Raw genomic sequence first — 23,380 nt, forward strand, 5'->3', positions numbered from 1 at the left:
TTGATGATGAAAACAATATATTTACTGGTTCTGTTGTCAGCTGTACATCAGGCTTTGTACAACTGGTAACAGAACCAGTAAACTGATTATTTTCATCATCAAACTAAACTTTATTTGTGCAATTGAGCCAGTAGGAACTGCCATGTGCCGGTACGAGACTTAGTGGCTAGAAATTCATAATATTTATTATTAAAAGCTATGAAGGGAGGGATTTCTCTTTTATAGATTAGGATTTAATGTCTTACAGATGATGAGATCTTTCTGGATGGATCACATGCTTGGATTATAGAGAGATAGGCAACAAAATTAACTGTGTTCTTTTCAGTGGAACCATCCTGCCATCTGCCTCAATGATTTTTGGGAAGCTAGGAAAAATCTAAATTTGGATGGCTGGATAAGAATCTGAACTTCACAATGCAAATGCACTGTCTCATTACTGACCACTGCCATAATCAATGTGTATGACTGGGACAAGTGGTGGGTTGAAGATATGCTGATAAACAAAGCGAGAGAATGCCTTCTCTGGACATGAGGGTACAATGGAACGGCCAGTAGGGAGAACAGTGGGGTAAGGTTTGTAGAGTTTTTGGAGTAGTCCAGGATAGCAGCCAGAGACAGTGGTCATGTGTGTCTGGGTCATGCTTGTGTGAATGTATGTGTGTTTTCTACTTCAGAAGAATGCCTTTCGGCCAAAAGCTTAAATGTATACCAGTCTTTTTGTTGTGCCTGTCTGTAACTAAAAGTCTCATCTGAATGCTGAGTAGCAATCTATCCTTTTCACAATACTCTTGTTTTCCATCATTGACTTTCCATTGGTTCACTCATAAATATATCATTTCTGCTTCATAAACAGCTTCTGCATGACTGCCATAAATTTCTTCACCATTACACGCAAGTGTGCTATAACCAAAATGTGGTTTATACAACATCTCAAAGAGCTGCACAAATAAAACTTGCTGTAATACAACTTGAGAATACCAGAATGACAACTGTCAATGCAAACATTACTATCCTACATAGCACATCATTTCCCTTCTTGGTATCACTTCTAACATCAGTTGAAAACAGACACTCCCACTCTTGTTTCCGTTCATCTCTACCGCGATACATGATTTCTTTGCACATTACAACTCCTTTGATATAATTTAGTCTTTTCTATGACTCAGTAATCATCAGATATCTCTAATGAAAGTAATGTTTCAGTCCTGATAGTTTCTACAACTACCGTCCCATTCTTAAGACCTAAGTTCAGTTTCCATCAAAACCATGAAGTATCTTTATTATGTACAAACATGATATCTTTCCCAAGCTTTCTAAACCCTTTCTCAGACATGAAATGTTGTACTGCTACAGGTTTTTGCCTTCTTAGATAGTTCATCTTCAGACTGACAGTTCATATGAATATGTTTAATCAGTTTGGTTTTAGTACTACCCAACAGCCTTTCCAAGCCACTGGCATGGAGATTTCCTGGTAACTCATAACAGACATTTGGTTCACACAAGACTACATACATATATCTACATTATTACTCAGCAATTCATAATTAAGTGCCTAGCAGTGGGTTCAGCAAACCACCTTCATCATATTGTATCTCGATTGCTCCACTCTCAAAGGGTATGCATGAAAAACAAACACTTAAATCTTTCCATGTAAGCTCTGATTTCTCTAATTTTATTGTGATGATCGTTTCTCCCTATATAGGTGGGCACAAAGAAAATATTTTCATTGTCTCAGGAGAAAGTTGGTGACTAATATTTCATGAGAAGATACCACCACAAAACAGCTTTGTTTCAACAACTGTCACCCCAATTCCCTCATCACATCCGTTGCACAATCTCCGCTAGTTTGCAATAGTACAAAGTAAGCTGCCCCGGTGTCCTCCATCAATCCTATATGATGCTGATTCCACACAGCACAGCTATACTCCAGATGAGGGTGGACAAGTGTAGGATATGCAGTCTCTTTAGTTGACCTGTAGCAGTTTCTACGTGTTCTGCAAATAAATCACAGTCTTCGGTTTGCTTTCTCAAAACATTATTTATGTGAAACTTCCTGGCAGATTAAAACTGTGTGCCCGACCGAGACTCGAACTCGGGACCTTTGCCTTTCGCGGGCAAGTGCTCTACCAACTGAGCTACTGAAGCACGACTCATGCCCAGTACTCACAGCTTTACTTCTGTCAGTATCCGTCTCCTACCTTCCAAACTTTACAGAAGCTCTCCTGCGAACCTTGCAGAACTAGCACTCCTGAAAGAAAGGATACTGCGGAGACATGGCTTAGCCACAGCCTGGGGGATGTTTCCAGAATGAGATTTCCACTCTGCAGCGGAGTGTGCGCTGATATGAAACTTCCTGGCAGATTAAAACTGTGTGCCCGACCGAGACTCGAACTCGGGACCTTTGCCTTTCGCGGGCAAGTGCTCTACCAACTGAGCTACCGAAGCACGACTCACGCCGAGTACTCACAGCTTTACTTCTGCCAGTTAGTTCTGCAAGGTTCGCAGGAGAGCTTCTATAAAGTTTGGAAGGTAGGAGACGGATACTGGCAGAAGTAAAGCTGTGAGTACCGGGCGTGAGTCGTGCTTCAGTAGCTCAGTTGGCAGAGCACTTGCCTGCGAAAGGCAAAGGTCCCGAGTTCGAGTCTCGGTCGGGCACACAGTTTTAATCTGCTAGGAAGTTTCATGTCAGCGCACACTCCGCTGCAGAGTGAAAATCTCATTCTGGAAACATACCCCAGGCTGTGGCTAAGCCATGTCTCTGCAGTATCCTTTCTTTCAGGAGTGCTAGTTCTGCAATGTTCGCAGGAGAGCTTCTGTAAAGTTTGGAAGGTAGGAGACGGATACTGGCAGAAGTAAAGCTGTGAGCACCGGGCCTGAGTCGTGCTTCTGTAGCTCAGTTGGTAGAGCACTTGCCCGCGAAAGGCAAAGGTCCCGAGTTCGAGTCTGGGTCGGGCACACAGTTTTAATCTGCCAGGAAGTTTCATATCAGCGCACACTCCGCTGCAGAGTGAAAATTTCATTTTGGATTATTTATGTGATCGCTCCAGTTTAAGTTATTCATAATTGTAATCTTTAAGTACTTAGTTGAATTTACAGGCTTTAGATTTTTGTGACTTATTGTGTAACCACAATTTAGCAGGTTCGTTTAATTATTCATATGGATGACTTCACACTTATTTAGAGTCAATTGCCATTTTTTGCACCACAGAGATAACTTGTCTAAATAATTTTGCAACTGGTTTTGACCATATGATGACTTTACTAGATGGTATATGACAGCATTATCTGCATATCTGCAAAGAATCTGAGAGGGCTGCTCAGACTGTCACCTAAATCGTTTATGTAGAGCAGAAACAGCAGAGGGCCTATGACTCTTCCTGGGGGAATGCCATGTATTACTTCTGTTTTACAAGGTGACTTTCTGTCAATTAACTACAAACTGTGACCTTTCTGACAGGAAATCACTAATCTAGTCGTGCAACTGAGTTAATAGTCCATATGCACACAATTAGGTTAGAAGTTCCTTGTGAGCAATGGTATCGTAAACCTTCTGGAAATCCAAAAATATGGAATAAGATATGAATGCCTGTTGGTAGCGCTCATTACTTCATGAGAATTAAGAGCTAGTTTTGTTTCACAGGAACAATATTTTCAAAATCTGTATTGGCTGTATGACAATACATCATTTTCTTCAAGGTAATTCATAGTGCTCAACACATTATATCTTCCAAAATCCTACTGCAAATCAAAGTGAGTGATATGGGTCTGTAATTCAGTGAATTGCTCATATTTATTTTTGTGGTATCAACATCAACAATGGCACGTCAAGTTCATAAGTTGGCACTATGAGGACACCGATGACAGCGCTCTCTACTGCTGTGCTCTACGAGCTTGGCTGCAGATACTGCCCATTTTGATCAAGAGCAGACGACCAGGACACTTAGCTTCAGCTTGAGAGTGTGCTCATTTGTACAAGTTATGTATGCCTCTGTATATATATTCAGGCTCCAGTAAACCACTTTTACTTACGTGTAGTACCGACGTATTTTTCCTGCACCTGTTCCTACCCATGCGCAGCCTTCCAGGTGGGATACAAAAGTTGGTGATGAGGTTTTCCCTACCATTTCCTTTTTTCTCGGTATTGCTTTCTTTTCATGTTAGTCTTAGTATAAGACTTTCATTTGTGTAAACAATGGCTTTGCCACAGGAACATGTTTCGCTTCCCGATCTTGTAAGTTTTCAGTCTCAGCAAATGACGCAGCTGCCATAAATGGACTGGTCATGCTACAAACTGCAGCTACTTCGCTGCCCAGAATACATCGCCCAGTTCGAGGCACACTTCACAGCATACAACATACCAGGAACAGAGTGGCTTGCCTTTCTCATTGCCAATGCGGGTGTTGCGTTATACTATGTGTTCATCAAATTGTTTCCCACCACCCGCCCAGAAACTAAAACTTACGACTAAGTGATTAATGCTTTGAACACTCACTTCCGTGATAGTGTCAATGTGGTAGCTGCACACTACAAATTCTTTCACCTCTGGCGTGGCCCTACTCAGTTGAATAAATCTTGGTTAGCAGACCTTCAGGGACTAACATCTGATTGTGACTTTAATTGCTCATGTGGACGCTCATATGCGGATATAATGATTAGAGACGCTACTGCGCAGAATGTGGCGAATCACCTCATCTGTGAACAAATCTTCAAATTTAAAAACCCATCTTTTCAGGAAGTAGTAGACTTGCTAGACAGAGAAGATACTTCAGACATGGCTACTTCCGCATTCAACGTGACCCCGGGTGTCTGTACTGTTAGTGTGGCACAATATGTGCCCTTCCGCCCAGCCCTGCCAGCCACACTACGCTGCTCGCGCGCAAGTAAACATGTTTCAAACCAGACGCCCACTAAGAAACTGAAATCATGCCCGGACTGCTTTCATGCTCACCCACCGGACAGGTGCCCATCCCATCAAGTAAAGTGTTATTTTTGTAATAAGAAAGGACATGTGCATGCTGTGTGCAGTAAGAGGAACAAGAATTACGAATTTGTCTCCCGTTCACGTGACTCGCATGGGTGTCATCGAAATAGCAATCACCATGATCATGATTTACATCAGCCTATGGACATTAATGCCATTTATTCAAAGCCTTCTGCTTCATATGCTTTGACAATTCTTGCATTCAGGGCACGATGCGAGCAAACTTTTTGTGACTTTGAACATTTCTGGACATTCTGTTCGCATGCATCTGGACACTGATGTGTCAGTTTCTCCACTGAACAAATCAACGTATGACTTGTTTGGTTTGCTCCCGCTTTGTTATTCGCATTCCATGTTGACTGCATTTACTGGACAGGAAATCTCAGTGCTCGGCATGTGTAGTTTGAAAGCCACATTTGGTGTGACGACCCGCAGATTGTCTTTCCATGTGCTCCACTTTGGTGATGCTACGAACATTTTTGGCATGGACGCATTTGAACTTTTTGGCCTCACAATTCAGGACAATGTACTTTGCATCAATGCTAGCGACTATGCAGACAGTGTTGCCGCACAATGCGTTGATTTTGCTGAACTATTTTCTGATGGCCTTGGTTGTGCCACAAACTTTGCACCACCTGTTGTAGTTAAAGACAATGCCATGCCTATTTTTCGGCGCACATGACCGGTACCGCACGCACTGTGTGACGCCATAGCTTCTGAACTTACGCATTTGCAAGACAGTGGTGTCATTGAACCTGTTTCTGCTTTGCCATGGGCTTTGCCTATAGTGTGTGCCAAGAAACCAAACTGCCGTCTCCGTATTTGTGCTCACTTTAAGTTTACAGTAAATCCCCAAACAGTGGTAGCTACATTTCCCTTACCGCATCCTGAAGACATTTTTGATACGCTTGGTGTGGCAAAATTCTTTTCCAAGATTGACTTGTGGGACGCATACTTACAGATTCCGCTCGACGAACAGTCGCACCGCTATTTTGTAATCAACACCCATCTTGGAATGTTCCAGTTTTGCCGCGTTCCATTTGGATGTGCTTCAGCTCATGCTATTTTTCAGTCTTATTTGCAGCAGTTGTGTGCCACTGCCTCTGGTTGTTCCAATTATCTGGACGATATAGTTGTATCAGGTCGAACCCCTGACGAACATTTGTGCAATTTTCATGCCTTATTTACTGTACTTTTGCAGGCAGGACTAAAGTGTAACAGAGACAGATGCAATTTTTTTCAAACTGAGATTCAGTATTTAGGACAGGAGTATATGGACAGGATATCCACCCCTCACCATCACATCTCAGTGCAATTAGAGAGTTGCCAGCACCCAGGAACTTGAAAGAACTTCAGTCTTTGTTGGGCAAAATTACATATTATATTCGGTTTATACCAAATAGAGTGCAGATTTCAGCACCTTTGCCTCACCTTTGGCATAAGAACATTCCCTTTGTTTGGTATTCGGAATGTGATGCTGCTTTCCACAAGCTCAAATCTGCTTTGTTGAGTGATCGCTGTTTGATTCCTTTCAATCCCTCCAAACCAGTTGTTTTGGTTGTCGATGCATCTTCTCTCGGCATCGGAGTAGTTCTCTCGCACTGCATTAAATGCTGTCGATCGCCCGATCGCTTTTGCATCTAAGTTGCTCAATTCTGCCCAGCAAAACTATTCTCAAATCAAGAAAGAAGCCTTAGCTTTGTCTATGCAGTGACAAAGTTTCACAATTTTTTGTACAGTTGCAAGTTCTATTTGGTCACTGACCATAAGCCTTTGACATCGTTGTTCCACTCATCAAAGCCGGTTCCGGCCCGTACTGCACAAAAATTGCAACGTTGGTCTTTGTTTTTGTCTAACTACAATTAGGAAATTTTGTTTTGGCCTACGGCCCAACATGGCAATGCTGATGCTTTGTCTTGCCTGCTTATCAGTCCTGACGAAGTGTTTGATTCTTCCAAACTGTCCTGCATGTTTAATGGTTTTCCGGTGGATTTTCGTTGCATTGCTCCTGTGACAGCTGCCGATGCGTCTTTGCAGATTCTTTTGCAGTACATTCGTACTCTATTGCCTCCATGTGCTATGCAGGTTCAGGATCCACTCGTTTGACATTACTTTGCGCAATGGCACAACTTGTCTGTACACCACGGTGTTATCTTGTTACAAACTGACAATGATCAGTCTTGTGTGGTTGTACCTTGTTTGTTGCAATCGGAAATTCTGTTTACTGTACACTGGTCAGTGGGTCATAGTGCGGATGAAGCAATTAGCGCGTCATCACTGCACTTAGGTCGGCATTGATAAAAATATTGAGAATTTGCTTGTAAACTGTCGCTCTTGCACGGAGCATCAATCTGCTCCCCACCTGCGCTTCTTTGTGTGGCCGACTCCTACTGCACCTTGGCAGCACGTTCATATTGATTTTCCGGGTCCTTTCTGGAATTCCCACTGGTTGATAGTTATTGATGTGTACAGGAACTTTCCTGTTGTTGTACCTATGTCTTCTACTGTCTGTCAGTACTATTCGGGCTTTGACGTCTATTTTTTGCTTTGAAAGCCTTCCTGAAGTTATTGTCTCCGACAATGGCCCCAATTCGTGTCCTCAGAGTTTGAAGCATTCTGTGCTGCTAATGGCATTTGCCATCTGACCTCAACCTCATTGCACCCCAGTCGAACAGCAAGGCTTAACACTTTGTACGTGCATTTAAATCACAGATGAGCAAGTTGCGTGCCATGCACTCTTGCGAGTGTGTGCTCTGGACTTCCCTTGCTTCCTATTGCTCTCAGCCTCGCAGCACACATTCCCCAGCAGAATTGCTACATGGCCACGCCCATCGGTTGCTCCTGCAGCTATTGCACCCACCGCCGCAAGCTCCCGCTGCTTTGCCTTGTTCTGGCTTGGCGCCGCATGATTTGGTGTTGTTTCACATTTTCTCTGGCAGGCAGTGCTGGGAGCAGGGGTGCATTCTTCGCCAGCTTGGCTGCACCTTATTTCTCATTTTTTGTCCCTCCAGCACTGTCAAGCAACACTGGAACCAGATACATTTGTGCTGTCCTTGGTTTTCTGCTGCTGGCTGTTTTCTGGCAGAATTGGAGGCTTCGCGGCTTCCGCCGCCTCAGTCCATGACTCCACCAACGGCGCGTCCACCACTCACACCTCTGCGCATGCGCGCCTGCCATTGTTGCCGCCACCAGTCTGGTCACCTGCACCAGACGGGCGCCTCTTGTCACCATGGCCCCACCTCTGGCAGCGGCTGCCGCCGCCGCAGCTGTGTTACTCTGCGGCGCCAGAAACAATAGACGCTGAGGCTGCCGTCACGCCGCTGCCATCGCCCATGGATGTCATTACTCCACCTCCTCATCTGAGCATAACCAGTTGCAGTTCGCGGCCTGGGCATGCTTTCCACGTGGCGTTTTCCTCACCCCCTCGTGAGCAATTCGGGGTTGCGGGTGGACAGCGCATCCCTGCAGTTCTGCTGTCCGCCCCCTCAGCTGCACCGCCCCTGGGCCCCACACCCACCGTCAGAAGCCATACTCAACGATGGTGCATCATTTCAGGGGGGTGGGATGTGGTATCAATAGCAACGATGCCATGGCAAGTTCATAAGTTGGCACTACGACAAAACCAATGACAGCGCCCTCTACATGGCGCTGTGCTCTAGGAGCACAGCTGCAGATTCTGCCCATTTTGATCAAGAGCAGATGGCCAAGACACTTAGCTTCAGCTTGAGACTGTGCTCATCTGTGTATGCCTCTGTATATATATATTCAGGCTCCAGTAAACCACTTTTACTTACTTGCAGTACCGAGGTATTTTTCGTGCTCCTGTTCCTACCCACGCACCGCCTTCCTCGTGGGATACAAAAACTTTCTTGAGTATTGGTGTGACTTGTGCAACTTTCCAATCTTTAGGTACAGATCTTTCGACGAGCGAGAGGTTGTATTTGATTGCTAAGTATAGCACTATTGTCACAGTGTACTCTGAAAGAACAAGTCAACACAGTCACAGCCTCACATACCTTAGCAAGCATAATACCGAGAAGATGTGACAGATATCCCTGAGGTGCACTACAAATGACAATGTTTCAACTCATTATCCATACAATCTGTTGTCACATAGGACATCTTGAAATGAAGACCATTATTTTAGAGGGTCACTCCATCTTCATAATCTAGATTATAGAGCCAAGCTCTCTACACTGTAGATGACTTGCTGATGCTATCAATATGACAGGCAGAAAGGAAGGAAGGAAGGAATTCACCATTAGGGACATTGATTTGATTGCGCCGTCTATTGACATATCAGGGTTATTACAAATGACTGAAGCAATTTCACAGCTCTACAATAACTTTATTATTTGAGATATTTTCACAATGCTTTGCACACACTTACAAAAACTCAAAAAGGTTTTTTAGGCATTCACAAATGTTCGGTATGTGCCCCTTTAGTGATTCGGCAGACATCAAGCCGACAATCAAGTTCCTCCCACACTTGGCGCAGCATGCCCCCTTCAATGAGTTCAAAAGCATCGTCGATGCGAGCTCGCAGTTCTGGCATGTTTCTTGGTAGAGGAGGTTAAACACTGAATCTTTCACATAACCCCACAGAAAGAAATCGCATGGGGTTAAGTCGGGAGAGCATGGAGGCCATGACATGAATTGCTAATCACGATCTGCACCGTGACCGATCCATCGGTTTTCCAATCTCCTGTTTAAGAAATGCCGAACATCATGATGGAATTACGGTGGAGCACCATCCTGTTGAAAGATGAAGTCGGTGCTGTCGATCTCCAGTTGTGGCATGAGCCAATTTTCCAGCATGTCCAGATACACGTGTCCTGTAACGTCTTTTTCGCATAAGAAAAAGGGGCCGTAAACTTTAAACCGTGAGATTGCATAAAACTCGTTAACTTTTGGTTAATTGCGAATTTGCTGCACGAATGCGTGAGGATTCTCTACCGCCCAGATTTGCACATTGTGTCTGTCAACTTCACCATTAAGAAAAAATGTTGCTTCATCACTGAAAACAAGTTTCGCACTGAACGCATCCTCTTCCATGAGCTGTTGCAACCGCGTCGAAAATTCAAAGTGTTTGACTTTGTCATCGGGTGTCAGGTCTTGTAGCAATTGTAAATGGTAAGGCTTCTCCTTTAGCCTTTTCCCTAAGATTTTCCAAACCGTCGGCTGTGGTACGTTTAGCTCCCTGCTTGCTTTATTCATCGACTTCCGCGGGCTACGCGTGAAACTTGCCCGCACGTGTCCAACCGTTTTTTCGCTCACTGCAGGCCGACCCGTTGATTTCCCCTTACAGAGGCATCCAGAAGCTTTAAACTGCGCATACCATCGCCGAATGGAATAAGCAGTTGGTGGATCTTTGTTGAACTTCGTACTGAAGTGTCGTTGCACCGTTATGACTGACTGATGTGAGTGCATTTCAAGCACGACATATGCTTTCTCGGCTCCTATCGCCATTTTATCTCACTGTGCTCTCGAGCGCTCTGGCAGCAGAAACCTGAAGTGCGGCTTCAGCCGAACAAAACTTTATGAGTTTTTCTACGTATCTGTAGTGTGTCGTGACCATATGTAAATTAATTGAGTTACAGTGAAGTTATGAAGTCGCTTCAATTATTTGTAATAGCCCTGTATTATGCTGGTTACCAGTTTTGTACATGATTTATCCGATTTATCACTGAGGGGCAAGACAATACTTTTCAGTTCTGAAATTGATATCAATTGAACTGAGAACTTTAAATAAAGCTGAAGAATTCAGACTTAAAAAAGAAATTCAGAGCTAGTGGCCTCTCCACAGTGTATCTGAAGATGATATACAGAGAAAGCAGTAACTGAAAGCTAGGCAGTGTTCCCCTTTTTATTTTTATCAGCAATACTACACATTTTGCTTCCTGTAGGTAGGTGCTTGTCAACAATTCTGACAATTTATTTGTTTTCTTAACTGAATTTTCCTTCAACACAATAAAAAATACTGACATATGTTAGTAACAATATTTTGAAAAGGCTGGATTGCTACTTGTCTTAAGGGGGAGGGGGGACGCTCCCACCCACATGCAATTCCTACAAACAAGCACACCTCATGCATACTTCTCTGGCCAGAATACAACTGTGTCACATCAAACGGAAACAGCAATTTAGATTGTAACAGCGAAGAAAGAGGAACAGTAGGGTTTGGTTGGGAGCAGAGAGGTCAGCTGCCTGGCAGAGCGTGCAGGGATTAGATGGTGGCAGGAAAAGGCTTCCTCATGCAACATCAGGGGGCTGTGGGAGAGGTAAGAGGGATAGGAGGAATCTAGAGCGGAGAAGCAGAGGCGCAGAGAAGGGGAAAAGTTCACTCGATTCACTGGCACACCATTCTTCCTTTTAGTGACACTGTGAGGTTCCTGGGCCTCACTTTTGATTCCAAGCTGTCGTGGTTGCCGCACCTTAAAGACCTCAAGGTGTGGGCCTTAAGGCACTGAATAATTTGAAGTGTCTGAGCCATCGGTCCTGGGGTGCAGATCGGGCATATCTGCTGCAGTTTTATAGTGCTTTCATCCAGTCGCGTCTTGACTATGGATGCACCGTGTATGGGTCAGTGAGGCCTTCATATCTGAAGATTCTTGACGCAGCACACCATGAGGGTATTAGGCTGCCCACTGGTACCTTCCGTACCAGTCCCATCCCCAGCCTGTGTGCTGAGGCAGGGGAACCGTTGCTCGCCATCCGGCGGAAACTCCTCATGGTGCGACGGGTGTGTCAATTCCTTGCTTGTCCTACCTCCCCTGCGTACCCTACTGTTGCCCGACCGCCTATGGAATGTCTCTTTTCCAGTCGTCCCAGGGCCACGAGACCATTTGGGATTTGTGCAAAATATTTGCTAGAGTCCCTTGGTGTGGAGCGTGTGGCACCCCAAATCCAGGGTTTTACCCACCTGCCTCCCTGGTTGCTCCAGAGGCCCAGCGTCTTATTAGACTTGTCATGAGATGCACTCCTGCGTTTGTTTTTACCTCCTTATTTTACAATATTTTAAACCAGCATCCCAACCATGTGCCAGTATTTACAGATGGCTCTAAACAGGGGGAATCTGTTGGTTGTGCTGTTGTTTTCCTTGATCGAGTCGTCAAGTTGCGGCTTCCTGCGACTTTTACCATCTTTGATGCCGAACTGTTCGCGATCTTGCAGACACTGGAGCAGATGAGATGTGTTGCCAGTCTTAAGTTTCTCATCTGTTCTGACTCCCTGCATGCCCTTCAGACCATGCACCATTTGTACCCAGCGGATACGGTCGTCCAGAACATCCATGATGCTCTACTCCACCAGTAACGGAGGGGAAGGAGGTTTCTTTCTGCTGGATGCTGGGGCACGTGGGTATTAGGGCAAATGAACCGCTGGATGTGGCTGCCAAAGATGCATGTTCCCTCCCTCACATTGTTGAATGTGCCGTCCCCCTCCATGCTGTTATGCGTCAATGGGAAGAGGAGTGTCTGGCAGTCGGTGAAAATAAGCTGCGTCTGGTCAAGGCCACTACACGGCCATGGTGTATGTCCTACCAGTCATGCAGGCGGGATGAGATTCTCCTCACTCACCTCTGCATCGGGCACAGTCACTTAATGCATGTTTTTTTTTACTCTGGCAGAGGACCCCCCCAATCTGCAGTGCTTGTGGTGTCCAGATTACTGTCCGCCACATTTTACTTGACTGTCTTTTATTCTCTGACCAGAGGGCGGTGGTTTTCCTGCCACTGGATTTGTCCTCTATTTTGAAAGACGACGCAATGACTGTGGTTAAGGTCTTACAGATTTTGTGTCCTGTCCAATTTGTGCCTCGGATGTTAGGGAGAGGATTTTAATGTGCTGCTGGGTGACTGGCTCACCCAGGTTTTAGGTAAGATGTCCACCAGTCACGATTAACTACTTGTTTCACTTCGATTTCTGTTCTCTTTTACTTGTGTTTCCTTTCCTTTTTTAGTGCATTTCTTCTCCTCTTGTTTTGCCTTTGTGTGTGAGGATTTGGAACTGCGTCAGGTCTGTGTCTTTTAGCCGTTCTCCTTGTTCGCTGTCTGTCTTCGTCCATTCACCTGTTTCTATGCGTTTGGGCACTGACAACTATGCTGTTTAGCACCCAAAAACCTCAAACCACACACACACACACACACACACACACACACACACACACACACACAGTAGTGCTGTGCATACAAAATATTTTTCTGTTGGACAAATTATTCTTACTTCCCTTGCTTAACTACTGGTTGGCACCTCCTTCCCCCCCCCCCCCCCCCTTCCCCCACCCACATCCCCACCCATAACTAAATAAATCCTTTTTAAATAAAAGCTTCATAATAATAATGTCTTTCTACAATCTTGTTGTCATTAACTCCCAAATGGGTGGTCTCTTTACAATATAACAAATAGTAAGACACAATGCCTTTCACTGCCACTTCATGTCAGTTCATATTACAGGTCAAGTTTTGATAGATGTAGGCGTCTTACTAATGTTCCTATTGTGTTCAGCTTGTATGGATTTGAATGATTCTGAACTGATATGGCTTACACACAATTCCAACTACAGAAAGATACGTACCTTGGATAAGGTTCACATGTGCGGAAGGTGACTGCCACTGCAGTGTTATACTCGAAACAGTTGTCGATGAAACATGTAATGCCACTGGTGATGAAGGAACTGAAACAGAGATTATATGTTATCCTTCCATTGTTAATGCACAATAATACATAAAGGGCCTCGATTAGTTATAGAGGTAAACTTTATATAATAAAATCTAAAATGAACGATGAAATACATTTATTATGGACACCAATAAGGCTAAAGTACAAATCCTAAATAAATGTACAACATCATGCAAGGGAAAAAAATTTGCACCATATGACTTTCAGATTCAATAACAAAAAAGAGAAAAGAAAAGCAGATATAGACAAGGAAAGATAGTAATCAAATAACATATTATTCAAAATCCAACACAATGAAATAAATAAACAAATAGTGAAAAACAGCAATCTCATAAAGGATTTTATGATGGTTAGACAAAGAGAATATCCAATTGTTGATATCTAATGTACAATTTTCAAGTTATTTACAATTAATGATAACAACAATTTCCTCACAAATTGCTGTCATGTTATAATAAATTGTAATATTGAAAATGAATGGAAGGAAGAGAGCACAGACTAAATTGATATGTCTTCTAAAAATGTACAGGACATAACTGCTGGGAAGTACTTACTTTAAAGAGGTGGAAGATATAGTAATGCTGACAGATTCATACAAAAGTGCACACAATATTCAACTTTTCAGATCTACTGTTTCTTCCTTTGGGAAGGAGACAGGAATAGGTTGGTGAAAATGAAAAAGGAAGTGCAGTCACTCACGCCCACCTCTCATCCTCACAACAGATAGGATATAGTGTGTAATACTTTTTTATGTATGTCAATTGATAGTATATTAAAAACAAAGATTCCAAGACTTACCAAGCGGGAAAGCACCGGCAGACAGGCACATGAACAAAACACACAAACACACATACAGGATTACTAGCTTTCGCAACCGATGGTTGCTTCTTCAGGAAGAAGAGGGAAAGACGAAAGGATGTGGGTTTTAAGGGAGAGGGTAAGGAGTCATTCCAATCCCGGGAGCGGAAAGACTTCCCTTAGGGGAAAAAAAGGACAGGTGTACACTCGCACGCGCGCGCGCGCACACACACACACACACACACACACACACACACACACACACACACACACATATATCCATCCGCACATACACAGACACAAGCAGACATATTTAAAGGCAAACAGTAAGGGCAGAGATGTCAGTCGAGGCGGAAGTACAGAGGCAAAGAAGTTGTTGAAAGACAGGTGAGGTATGAGCGGCGGCAACTTGAGATTAGCGGAGGTTGAGGCCTGGCGGATATCGAGAAGAGAGGATATACTGAAGGGCGAGTTCCCATCTCCAGAGTTCGGATAGGTTGGTGTTGGTGGGAAGTATCCAGATAACTCAGACGGTGTAACACTGTGCCAAGATGTGCTGGCCGTGCATCAAGGCATGTTTAGCCACAGGGTGATCCTCATTACCAACAAACACTGTCTGCCTGTGTCCATTCATGCAAATGGACAGTTTGTTGCTGGTCATTCCCACATAGAAAGCGTCACAGTGCAGGCAGGTCAGTTGGTAAATCACGTGGGTGCTTTAACACGTGGCTCTCCCTTTGATCGTGTACACCTTCCGGGTTACAGGACTGGAGTAGGTTGTGGTGGGAGGGTGCATAGGACAGGTTTTACACCGGGGGCGGTTGCAAGTGTAGGAGCCAGAGGGTAGGGAAGGTGGTTTGGGGATTTCATAGGGACGAACCAAGAGGTTACGGAGGTTAGGTGGACGGCGGAAAGACACTCTTGGTGGAGTGGGGAGGATTTGATGAAGGATGGATCTCATTTCGGGGCAGGATTTTAGGAAGTCGTATCCCTGCTGGAGAGCCACATTCAAGGTCTGATCCAGTCCCGGGAAGTATTCTGTCACAAGTGGGGCACTTTTGGGGGTCTTCTGTGAGAGGTTCTGGGTTAGAGGGGATGAGGAAGTGGCTCTGGTTATCTGCTTCTGTACCAGGTTGGGAGGGTAGTTGCGGGATAGTATTATACCTTTCACCTGCAGTCGGCATGTGTTGAGTCAATTTTCCTTTTAATATCTTTTCCTGACCAGTGACCTAGTAAACACAACCACGGCAGCAGTGCACTCAAACATTTCAACTTGGACAAATGGTTAACTAAAAAGTGCTATGCCAAGTCATATGTAAACTGTTTGATTCATGTCTACACACATGGATACAAACAATGGGTATGACTAGCATGGGATGTGATATATCCATCCATCAGCAAAGGCATCTCTTTTCCTCATGAAAAACGCAGCTGTCTTCCAACACCAACTGCATAATCTCCAATGCTGGAAGTGCTTGGGAATCAGTATCTGATGCCAAGTGCAGTAAGAGGACAAAAAAATACACATAGAAAATATGCGCAGCCTACTATGAACAGGCTGGCACTGTAGTCTATGTGCAGTGCCAGAGCAAAGTATCTGGCTGTAACAATGTAGGTGTGCAGGTATTTTCTGTTAGATCCTTAGAAGGATTGTCCAAACTATCAACCACTTGGTCAGCCTTCTTTACATGATTGCCTCAGCTATACATTTAAATATCACCATGAATGTTTTAAGTTAGGCCATAATCATAGCAACTGGACTTTTCAGGTCTTCACAAGTAATGGGAGGTGTTGTGACTCACTGATCTTTCGAAGTGCCACCACGCAGTTACGCTCGTCCTCTACATGCGGCACTGTCTGCCAACCATGCAGTAGCAGCGCCACCTAAGCGGCCAGCCAGCCAGCGGCTGCTAGACTTGGACTCAGTTATGATTTGACTGTTAAAGTGTACACACGTCATACTCTGTTTACTTGATCTGCGACTCTCATGTATTGCATCATCCTTGAATTATATTTGTTCAATTTGACGTTGTTACAATTGGCGACGAGGTAGTGATTTTTCTTTTCCATCACTGACTCACATGTTTCCATGGCTACTTTAGAGCAACTATTGCAAGGTCTCATAGAACAGCAAACGCTTCTCACAAATGCAATTCATGATTTCATCGCGGCACCAAATGCGGGGCGTCTCTCGTTGTCGTCTCTACCTACTTTTCCTCATAACGATGAGATGGCGGAAGACTGGTCTAATTACGAAAAACGTCTTCGACAGCACTTCTTGGCATTTCATGTCACGGATGAACAAACATGTAAGTCGCTATTCCTTTCATGGATTTCAACTCAAATGTATCGGTTGTTGTCGCAATTGGCTCCTTTGAAAGATCCTGCATCTTTCTCCTTTGCTGATATGTGCTCACTACTGTCTGTCTATTTTCAAAACCAAACGCATGTGGTGGCCTCTCGTGCTGCCTTTTATCGTTGTCAAAAACAACCACATCAATCCTATTGTGCTTGGGCTGCTGAACTTCACGGCCTCAGCAGAAATTGCCAATTTGTTACTGAAGTTCACAAAGAATCCTACGCCGATTCCATGGTACGGGATGCTATTATCCGATCGGTGCCCGACAAAGAAGTTAGGCAACATGCCCTTCAGTTGGCAAATCCGACTCTAGATGAAGTCCCATCCATCGCTGAGTCTTTTGAAATTTCTCGCACCACTGGAGTGCAAATAGAGGCATGAGGCAACATCGGGGAAATACAATCTCTGTGCGATGTTGACAAAGCGTGTGGCGTGTCCCTTCCAGCCGCCGTGGCCGCAGTATGCTCCCAAGCACAGCCTTGGCCTAACCGTATGCAAACCTCTAAGAAACTGCAGCAAAACCCAAGTCAACTTCCTTCATGTCCACGGTGTTTTACGAAACTTTCACAAGAAGATTGTCCACAATGGTTGGCCGTGTGTCACAAATGCATAAAAAAAAAAAGGGGTCATGTGTCATCCGTTTAAGAAACCGGCCCCACACATGATGTTCATGAACATGACGCTGATTCTGATTCTGTATTGTTTGTCAATTGTACTTCTTCCCTTTCAGGGAAGTTATTCCTCACTGTCCAAATACTTGGTCGAGATATTCTCATGCAGGTTGATACTGGGTCTATTGCCACTATCATCAATTCTCAGACGTATCTTTAGTTGGGTTCTCCAATCCTGTCACCTGTCACTAGGCAATTACGGATTTACAATAAACAGAAGATTTGTCTCTTGGGACAATTTGATGCTGAGGTATCCTACAAATCTGTCGTTCGCACTGTTACCATATTTCTGGTCGACCATAGTAACGCGGAGAATCTTTTTGGTTTTGATGCCCTCCACGTTTTTGGGTGCTCCATAGATGACTCTGTTAATATCGTCTCTGATGCTATTCCTTATGCTAAATTGGATTCCTTGTTGACGACATTTTCTTCCCTTTTTTTCTCCTGGGTTAGGCCATGCAACCGACTTTGAAGCTCATATCATGCTCAAACCCACTGCTCAGCCTAAGTTTTTTTGGGATCGTCCCATTCCTGTGGCCCCTCATGATCAGGTCAAACGAGAGCTGGATCATCTCACTGCTTCAGGGGTCTTGCTTCCTGTCACTTCCAGTGAGTGGTCCTCTCCTGTCACTGTTGTTGCTAAGAGATATGGTGATATTCATCTCTGTGGCGATTTCAAAGCCACTGTAAATGCTCAATGCCTTATCGACACTTACCCTATGTCTCGATGTGAAGAATTGTTCACTAAACTTGCTGGAGGCCAGTATTTTTCTAAACTTGACCTGTCAGAAGCTTATCAACTTCCTCTTGACGCTACTTGCCGTTGATTTATGGTCCTTAACATGCATTTCGGCCTCTATCAATACCAATAATTGCCATTCGTGGTTGCCAGTGCCCCTGCTCTCTTTCAGTGATTCTTGGAACAATTACTGCTCACTGTCCCTGGGTGTATAAATTACCAGGACGACATTGTTGTCACTGGCTCCACCACTGACGAACATCTTCAAAATCTCCGCACACTTTTACCTGTCTTACAGACTGCCGGTCTTTTTTAGGCATCTATAACTTACTTGGTGTTTCAACTCTCTCGGGATGGTATTCGTCTGCTTCAGCAAACTGTCGCTGCGATCTATGCTCTTCCTTGCCCTACATCTCTTAAGGAACTGCAGGCCTACTTGGGGAAAATAGCACACTATCACAATTTTTTACCATCTGCTGCTTCGGTGGCTCAGCCGTTGCATTGCTTGTTGCATAAAAACGTGCCTTTTCACTGGTCCACATCATACAATGTGGCTTTCCAGAAATTGAAGACTATGCTGAAACAGTCCCCGTGCCTGGCTACTTATCGACCTGGCCAACATCTTGTTCTTGCCACAGATGTCTGTCAATACAGAGTCAGTGCAGTCCTTGCGCACCATTTTTTTGATGGTACTGAACAAACCATTGCTTATGCCTCCAAAACGCTCACAGATGCCCAGCAAATGTATTCTCAAATTGGAAAAGAAGCTTTGGCCATTATTTATGCTCTTCATAAGTTTGGTGTTTTTCTCTATGGATCCAAATTACATCTTGTTATAGATCACATACCACTTGTTTCCTTGTTTCATCAATCAACGTCACTTCCTGACAAGGCTGCACACCACTTCCAGTATTGGGCTCTTTACTTGTCTTGTTTCAATATGAGATTCATTTCTGGCCAACAGCTCAACATGCAAATGCTGATGCACTGTTTCACCTTCCCATGGGTCCTGATGTGGCATTCGATAGGGACAAACTCTTGTGTTTCCAATTGGATGTTGCCAAGCAGTGGGTTGTGGACGGGTTCCTCATAACCGGGGACCGGCTGGCGGCTACTATGGGTTCTGATCCTATCCATCCATTAGGACTTCTGATCCCTTGCGGAACTACTATGCTTTGAATTACCACCTCACGGCTAGGGATGGTGTTCTCCTCCTTTCCACCGAAAATGCTTCGCCACGTGTTGTGGTACCTGCATCTTTGCGTGCTTCGGTCTTGAGCCTCCTTCACCAAGGCCACTGGAGTGTCTCCCGCACAAAATCTGTGGTGCGCCATCGTGTGTACTGGCCCAGCGGCGACTCTGAAATCACATACATGGTTTTTGCCTGCGCCCTTGTGCGTCACAGGTCGCTGCCCCAAAGTCACCTTTGGCACCGTGACCTTCGCCTGAGAAGTCCTGGAGCGTATTCATGCTGACTTCGTGGGACTTTTTTTTAGGTACTTATTGGCTTCTCATTATTGATGTCTACTCTAACTTTCCCTTCATTGTCCACTGCACATTGCCTACCGCTGTGGAAACCACCAATGCTCTTGCTCACATTTTCTCTTTGGAAGGCCTTCCACCTACTCTTGTTACTGATAATGGTCCACAATTTGCCGCTTCCAATTTTGCGGATTTTTGTGCCCGTCACGGCGTCAAGCATGTCATGGCCCCTCCGTTCCATCCACAGTCAAACGGTGATTGTTCCTGTACTATGCTGGCTGCGTAGGATTAGCCAAGCGGTCTAAGGCACTGCAGTCAATGGACTGTGTGGCTGGTCCCGGTGGAGGTTTGAGTCCTCCCTTGGGCATGGGTGTGTCTGTTTGTCCTTAGGATAATTTAGGTTAAGTAGTGTGTAAGCTTAGGGACTGATGACCTTAGCAGTTGTGTCCCATAAGATTTCACACACATTTGAACATTTTTTTGTAATATGATTTTTTTCACACACCTTCTATATGTTACACCAGACTGATTATAAAAATGTGCAGTTTCATTCCTATCCTAAATGCTGCTTGTTGTGATATCAGAAATGAGCCAAGCTTCATAAAACCGTAAAGATGCCATAAGACAAAAATTAGCCAACAATTTTCTAGATTGTTTCAATCTTTGCCAGATTTTAATATAGTCTGTGTTTGGCTATCCTCCACAGTGTTGGTATCTTGATGAATTAGGCACAGCTTTCTGGTGAGTTTAAACCAGATATAAAGTTTTTCAGGGCAGACAGACACCCGTGCATAGGCACTCTCTATGATTAATGAGGAATGTTTGGCTACATAATTTATCAAAATTTTGTGGAAATTTGCTGAACCGTGACAAAAAAAAGAGGCACTGACAATGTGAGAACGACGACACTACCATACACTGCAAATGTCACAGCAAGCAGGGATGCTTGACCAGAATCAAGGTCAGGCCCAGTGGTCTAGCGGTAAAGCACGTCCCTGAAAATCAAAAGGTCACAGGATCGAAGTTTTCTCAGAGCAGCGGTAAAGCACATCCCTGAAAATCAAAAGGTCACAGGATCAAAGTTTTGAAGTTTTCTCAGAGCATAGATTTTTTCACTCTTGTCTTTTTACGAAGAATTTACCTCTCCACAGTTGGACATTCATCAGAAGTGAAGTTGGCTCAGATACCATGTTAAAATTTTTTGTCTCCTTTCTTGAAGCAGCATCAGTGCCAGGCTTGGTGGTCTAGCTGTAAGGCACGTGTCCAGTAACTGGAAGGTCATGGAATCGAATCATGGCTGGAACACGTAACTTTATCTTTATCAACTCTAAATGGTGTGGAGATTCACTCGAAATGAAACATATTCCGCATTCCATGTTAAATTGTGGATCACCTTTTACTGGTTGTATAACTGGCAAAGGAGACACAACACACTGAACGACATCCAACTGAATGGCTTGCACCTGGACACTGAGCCATGTGAAATTATTATTACCAGGACATATATAAATAGATTCTTCTTCTATACATATTTCAAATTAAATTTCCCTGCCACCTTCTTCCACTTATATTTGAAGGCTGTCTTAGGAACCACTACATGGATTTTGATAAGGTCCTCACTAATAGAGACACTGATCCACAAGGAAGGTTTCTGTACATAATTTATAAATATTTGGTCGAACTGGTTGAGCTAAGATACGTCATAGTCCCCCACATTTTTTTCTCTTTGTATGTAAAGACTATTGTAAGGAATTGTTGCAAAGGTTTTGATACTCGCAGCAGAAGACACTTTGAGATCTGGGTCAGACACATGTCTAGCGGGCAGGATATTTGTAAGTGGTCATTTGCCCGGGAATTTGATTAAAGCAATTTAAAATGCCCAAATTCTGGGCATTTATAAAAAAAAAAGTACTTTTTATAGTTTTTACTGCTAGAATGTATAATTTATGAATTACAGTAAGGGATGGGATGATACACCTGATATTAACAGTTAGTAAATGTTTTCACTTGCTTTCCAACTTTCTGTACCAAAGAATGGCACATGTTGCTGACAGATGTTTATGATATATAGATGACACAATTATCGCTGACTGCGTTCAAAGGCTGGCATGCGTTGTTTGATGATAAATCATTCTTAAATGTTAAATTGTTTTCAGTAGAAAATAAATGTTTTATTGTCAGATATAGTGACATTTGAGACAGACTATTGTTGTCTACTCTGCTCCTTTCTTTACCTACTTTTGTATGACTACGTTACTGTGAAGATATAATTAGAACACTAGCATAAAAAAATATTTAATAACTAAAAATAAAGTCACAAAATACCTTTTCGAACACAAAATATCAGCTTAGTATATTTTTATGAGCACTGTTTATCAGTTAATCTTTAAAATGTATAAATGCCCGACAATTTATGAATTTTGGGTATTTCCCCAGGCATTTATCCTGGGCATTTTCCCCAACTTATATATGCCCAGGAATTTCACATCACTACAAGCACTAGAGTCATTAAGTTCTCAGGAGGTACGAATGTTATCTGTTCTGTATTTAATTGGTGTTCAGAGTGACATTTCATGGCAATGATGCAAGCCGTAAGCTACCGCACCACCTGCAGTGGCAGGAGGAGGCCAGGTTGTGATTGCCAGCTAATAGCTGGTGGTCACAGCCAGTGCTAACCATGAAGCAGCAGTAGTGCCATCAATGCATGGCCCACATGGTTAGCAGGTTGTAGTTGGGCAGTTCAGTGATGCCTTCAGGCACAGCAGTACACTGGCAAGTGCTGTGCGCTACTTAAATTGGTTAAATTACACATAAGTGATGAGATTCAGTTACCTAAAATTGTTCTCTGATTTTTTTATCATAGTTCTATGCAGTACCCATAAACAAAATAACTGCTACATAAGACAAATCGTCCACCCATAGATTCTTAGAGCTCCCCTTGTAAAGTCAGGTTGGGTTACTAGTACTGACTATTGCTGACTATCAACAAAATAAAAATTTGGCAATTCATCTACACAAAAAGCAACAAAGCTCTGAAAACTGTATAATTATAACAAAAGAGTACTTAACTTACCATACACAAGGATCTATTTTACTTACTTCCTCTGTTTCTGTTGTCTGTTGAGCATGTAAGAAACAGAAAAGTAAGGACTGTAATGAATATCATAAATTTATAAAAATTATGATTAATAATAATAAACTTCTGAGTTAAAACTTAAACCATACTGTCAACTTTAATGTTTTTGTTGCTTAACAACAGATCAAAGCATGATAGCTACCCTGAACTTTTACCGAGTATGTTATTTCATCCTTCCCAAACATGTTTTCGGCTGAGCATGTGTAGTTCCCAGAGTCCATTGTTTGTACTGAACTAACAAACAGTGAATACTCATCATTAATTTTTATGTGGGAGTCCTCTGTTACAGCTTTCCCACTGGAAAAACAAAATTGTGTAAAGAACAAAATACAATAAGAGTGCACATCATTTAGTAAGTAGTACATCAAAATTGAAAAATTTGAAAGATATGAGATGTCTGTTTCACATCAAATGAGATTTCTTAAAAATCATGTTTGTAGGAACAAAAATTAAAGGAAAAATGTGTAGGCTGTTGAATGATAAAACAATTGTTTATCAGATGTCAATTATCAAATAGTTACTGTGAAAAAATACAT

General features: G+C 43.4%; 1 protein-coding gene across 1 annotated transcript in view; it reads right to left on the reverse strand.

Annotated features, from left to right (window-relative positions):
- LOC126336288 (Down syndrome cell adhesion molecule-like protein Dscam2) overlaps window positions 1–23,380 on the reverse strand; it is a 387,422-nt gene that overhangs the window by 147,496 nt on the left and 216,546 nt on the right. Inside the window, exons 13-14 of the mRNA XM_049999822.1 lie at window positions 22,987–23,141; window positions 13,556–13,654 (exon numbers count right to left, since the gene is read on the reverse strand). Coding sequence (XP_049855779.1) covers window positions 13,556–13,654; window positions 22,987–23,141 — 254 coding nt within the window. The remainder of the gene's footprint in view (window positions 1–13,555; window positions 13,655–22,986; window positions 23,142–23,380) is intronic.

This window comes from Schistocerca gregaria, chromosome 2, assembly GCF_023897955.1.
Source record: "Schistocerca gregaria isolate iqSchGreg1 chromosome 2, iqSchGreg1.2, whole genome shotgun sequence".
NCBI lineage: Eukaryota > Metazoa > Arthropoda > Insecta > Orthoptera > Acrididae > Schistocerca > Schistocerca gregaria.